Below are 4,593 nucleotides of genomic sequence, written 5' to 3'. Positions count from 1 at the left end.
CCTGATTACGCACAAACCGAAAGCCTACCCCAGTGACAGCTGAACGAAAATGAGACACAACCTAGTTAGTAGCACATTACCTCAATGCATCCAGATCAGGGAATATTCTGATAACCAAACTATAGTGATCCCTTGAATGAATAAAAGCATTGAGTGTGTCATCCTGATTGCAGTGACACTGACTTGATGCTACTTTCAAAGAATCGCCAAGTCATACAATTAAGTCAGAGGTTATGTTTAATGAACGCATCTTAGACTGCATAAAAGTACAATAAAATATCTTAGAGTCTAACTTACATACTTAAACTAAACTATTCATATCAGTAGAAGTAAACAGGTGCCTTGTTGAACCTGTTAAGAATAAAAAAAATATCCAGACCAGCACTTATTCAAACAAATGGCTACCGATCCTCTAATGTGATAATGGAAGGTCATAACATTTCATGATCACTTGTTTAACAAGCATAAATATGTAGCCATTTAAAAGAAGAAAAAAAAAAACATAAAAACACCAGTTTTAAATGTACTTAACCATCATTTATTCGCAAATAGATTAAAAAGAAAACCTAAAATGTGTCAGCCCGTCCCTCCTGGCTGTAAGTCTTTATTTGTCTGTTAGACGACCAGCATGTCAACGGGTGGAGGTCTGAGGGGAATTTGGCCCAGCGTAAATCGCTTCCCCGTGAACTCCTTCAACTCGTCCGCGGTCAGTTCACTCTGAGGGGTGAACAGGCCGGCTGCTGATGCCCCGGCACTGGCTACTGTGGACGCTCCCCCTGCCCCCGCTGAGGCAAAAAGCCCACTGTTGGTGCCACCGAAGCCGGGCTGCCCGAAGCCACTGGCCCCGGTGGATGCTCCAAAACCCCCGCCAAAGCCACTCATGGACAAAGGTGCCGAGGAGGCGAAACTGAAGCCAGAGGCAGACGCTCCAAAGCCGCTGGATGCATCTTTGGTGGCGGCAGCAGCAGCAGCAGCAGGAGCAGCGAAGGAGAAGGAGCTGGCCGAGGGGGCAGTGCCAGGGGCCGAGCCAAAACCTGACTGGGATGGGGGCTGGGCGGAGCCGAAGCCGGTGGGAGCAGCACTCTGAGTGGGTGCGAAGCTGAAATTGGCACTGCTCTGGGCTGGGGCTCCAAAGCCTGTGTGGGGACAAAGCACATGGAAATGTACTAATCTAACTAAAATGGACATAAGGAAGTATTTATTTGTATAGTGCATTTTCTAGCACAATGCCACTTAAAGTGCTTCATACAGACATAAACAAAGACATAAACAAACATAAACACTCAATGTTAAATCCATGGGAATTGGGCAGTAATTATTTGAATGTGCAAATCTATTACCCAAATGACAATTTAGAGTACTGCACATTCCATTCAGTAAAGTAACATTTCATTGTGACAGTGTTTTGTTACACAATTGTAAAACAGCGCCACTTCCTAATTGTTTATTTCACTCAGTTAAGTGTGCACAAGTTCTACCTGCTGATCCAAATCCTGACGCTGGTGCCGATCCAAACCCAGATGGCGCTGCTCCAAACCCAGACGGGGCAGTAGAACCGAACCCAGATGGCGGCGCTGTGGATCCAAACCCAGCGGAGGATGAACTGAATCCCGATGGTGCTGACCCGAAGGAGGACGGCTGTTGTCCAGGGTTATTCAACTCTGCAATCTGTGACGATAGAGAGAGAACTGGGTCAGAACATTTAGAACTACATTTACTAATTTGGCAAACGCTTTTATCCAAAGCAACGGACATCAATAGAATAACATTTAAGCTACAATGCAGAGGAGATCTTAGCTAGGAATTACCACTGCATCGGTCAATACTAGTACTAGAGGATACTACATTGTAAGTACTTTGACTACATTGTAGTCAAAATGTGGTAGGAGGAGAAAGTGGTAGAAGGAGGAGGTAGAGGAGGAAAGAGGGAAGAGGGTGGAGAGGAAGAGAGGGAAGCTCAAATCCCGGCTTCCACCGTTGTGCCCTTGAGCAAGGCACTTAACCCCCGAGTTGCTCCTGGGACAATGTAACAATGGCCTTGTAATATAATTGACGTATGTACGTCGCTTTGGAAAAAGTGTCTGCTAAACGAATAAATGTCAATGTAAATGATGACCTTCACTAATTGTCTTAACTGATGCAATTCACACCTCCTTTTTATCCAGGTATACAGGAGTGTTCAATTCTAGTGTTACAGGTAGGGGATTTCCCAAAGTGTCAATCAACAAACCAAGCCCAGTGTTTCCCATACATTGACTTATTTGTAGTGGCCCACCACAATAACATTGACCACCACACAATGATTTTCCAGGCTGTACTAAATTGTGCTTAAATCTGGTTAGCATCATAACCACGCTGTGCTAATTTGCTAAAAACGGTTGCATTCAAGTTAATTCAGCAAACCTACCACCACAAATATAATTTAATTCTGTGGGAAACACTGCAAGCCTATTTATGTACTATAAAAAACAAAAATCATCAACAAAGCAACCTTTATGGGCATCACCAACATAGCAGCATTCAAGACCATTTCACCAGAGCTATCAAGCAGGTACCTTCCTTCATTGGTGTTTTGTTGAATTAGGCCCACTACACCACCAGAAGGCTGCCATCCCAGACCCACCCCACTTCACACACTTGATGGGTTCTCTATCAATACTCGTAATTCTTTAGCAATATGGAGTTTTATGTGTCCAACTTACCAGTGTAGACCGTGTGTTAGCATTCATGACTTTGAGCTCCTGCAGTCGGTTCCTCCACTGGCTAGCCAGCTGCTGCACGGAGCTCCCCTGGAACAAACATGGGCATTACAGTCCATTAGAACAGACGGCCACTTACAAAAAGACTTTCAGTACAAGAAGGTAAATGTTTGCGCAGCTAAGGTCCGAGACATGTACATGTACTTTTGTTTTTCTTAACACAGAAATTACATCAAAAATAAAATATATTGTATGAGATTGTGGGCCAATTGTTATCATTGTGTTTCAAGTTATGTTTAACATCTAATCATGCAGTAGTCACTCATTATGACACATTTAGCTGTGTTTGCCATAAAATCCACAGAAATGGGTTAAAAAGTTCTGCCATTCATACACATCCTAAATATTTGGATTGATGCACTGCTATTGCCAGTCCCTGATGAGTACTTACATAGGCCTGGAGGTCTCCGGATGCTCTGCCATTATAATACTCCAGTCTGAGCTCCTCAGGTGACAGTTCCACAAAACCTGCAGGTAAATCAGCAGACATGTGCGTGCAACATTTTAAGATAAATTAAGACAACTAATTTATATGAATCTGGTTATAACATGGCATATAGTACCCAACAATGTGGTTCACTGATATACATACCTGAGACTGAGCCTTTGAGGACAGAGTAACAGGAAAATAACCACTGTCCTGAACTTTCCCAGATTTCCATGTCCTTTTGTATGGTTTCCCTGAAACATTGCAAGATAGATATGTGTATAAAATCAATCTATATACATTCATACACATTACAAATGTCAATTAAACAAAAACGTACAAGTGCTTATCATTTTCGTCTTTATGTCCACCCCTGTCGAAGCTGCTTGGTGTATTCAGGGTGCCGAATCTGTTCTGGGTGGGGACGCCAAAAGAAGAATTCTTGGCATTTTCTCTTCCACCAAAATTGGTGGGTTTCACAAAGTCTCCACCGGCTCGCTGCGGATTCACCCATACTCTATTTCCGAAACCTGCAGGTAAACCGAGCAAAACTTTGTAAAGAGTTGAAATGCAGTAGCTTTGTTCGAGGTCGAATGGGCGGCATTCAGCCTAGATAACTAACATTAGCTGCTCACGTAATGATTCTTAAAGACATTATTACCACATGCTTATCCAGGCTAAATACTAAATAAAGCACATCTCAGCGTGAGGACAGAGGGAAATAAAGTAAATGTATTAAACGTCCAAGATTTGGTCACTTACCTCCACCTCCTCGGTTAGACTGAGGAGTGCCTCGACTGTAATCTCCACCGCCGCTGCCTCCACCACCCCTGCCGCCGCCGCCGCCGCCGCCGCCTCCTCTCGGGTGTTCGTTCCAGCACTTCTCCCCATATCGACACCTTCCTTGAAGGAAGAAACTGCACACTGTCATTTTACGCTGGTTGTCTGTTTTATGGATGACACAAAACAGCTACTCCCACTTTCATCCATTAAGATTGGTGCTGTGAAATTGAGAGAAAGTTCATCGCAACCACAGACTACGAGCACGACACAGAGCCACAGAGCAGACGCCCCAAACAGTGTCGCGGAAATACTACGTCATGTTTTCGTTTTCAAAAAGCGCGCAGTGCTTTTGTTCTCTGTTGCCAGCGGTTGCCACCTATCGACCTGGAGTCCATATTACATGCAATCCATACCAATGAAGATTTTATCATTCTTTTTAGGCAACCGTCTTATCCTAATTATCGATGGAATTTAAATAGTAATTTATCACATTTGAAATTAGAAACCGAACCAACCCAAAAAAGCAAACGAAATTCATATTTTAACAATTATACTTAGTCAAATCAAGACATCCTTACCCCAATATAGCCTAAACATGATTGAATGGAAGTAAAGTGACACCCA

General features: G+C 43.4%; 1 protein-coding gene across 1 annotated transcript; it reads right to left on the bottom strand.

Moving 5' to 3' along the window:
* Nucleotides 1-219: 219 nt before the first annotated feature.
* On the bottom strand, nucleotides 220-4,290 carry nup42 (nucleoporin 42). Its single transcript, XM_042077468.1, has 7 exons — nucleotides 3,949-4,290; nucleotides 3,527-3,716; nucleotides 3,352-3,440; nucleotides 3,151-3,227; nucleotides 2,703-2,789; nucleotides 1,479-1,668; nucleotides 220-1,136 (listed from the first exon to the last, which is right to left on the bottom strand). Exons 1-7 carry the CDS (start codon nucleotides 4,115-4,117, stop codon nucleotides 616-618), a joined length of 1,323 nt encoding a protein of 440 aa, XP_041933402.1. The 5' UTR covers nucleotides 4,118-4,290; the 3' UTR covers nucleotides 220-615.
* Nucleotides 4,291-4,593: the final 303 nt, after the last annotated feature.

The sequence above is a fragment of the Alosa sapidissima genome, chromosome 21, assembly GCF_018492685.1.
Source record: "Alosa sapidissima isolate fAloSap1 chromosome 21, fAloSap1.pri, whole genome shotgun sequence".
NCBI classification, from domain to species: domain Eukaryota; kingdom Metazoa; phylum Chordata; class Actinopteri; order Clupeiformes; family Clupeidae; genus Alosa; species Alosa sapidissima.
Note: the sequence above shows the minus strand (reverse complement) of the source record. Positions and strands in the feature narration are given on the sequence as shown.

Excerpts from the sequence above, each read along its gene's own strand:
- nup42 (XM_042077468.1), bottom strand. The coding sequence starts at position 4,117 with ATGACAGTGTGCAGTTTCTTCCTTCAAGGAAGGTGTCGATATGGGGAG. Across the intron at positions 2,790-3,150 it reads CCGGAGACCTCCAGGCCTAT|GGGAGCTCCGTGCAGCAGCT; the intron begins GTAAGTACTCAT and ends TGTTTGTTCCAG. Across the intron at positions 1,137-1,478 it reads GTCAGGATTTGGATCAGCAG|GCTTTGGAGCCCCAGCCCAG; the intron begins GTAGAACTTGTG and ends GTCCCCACACAG.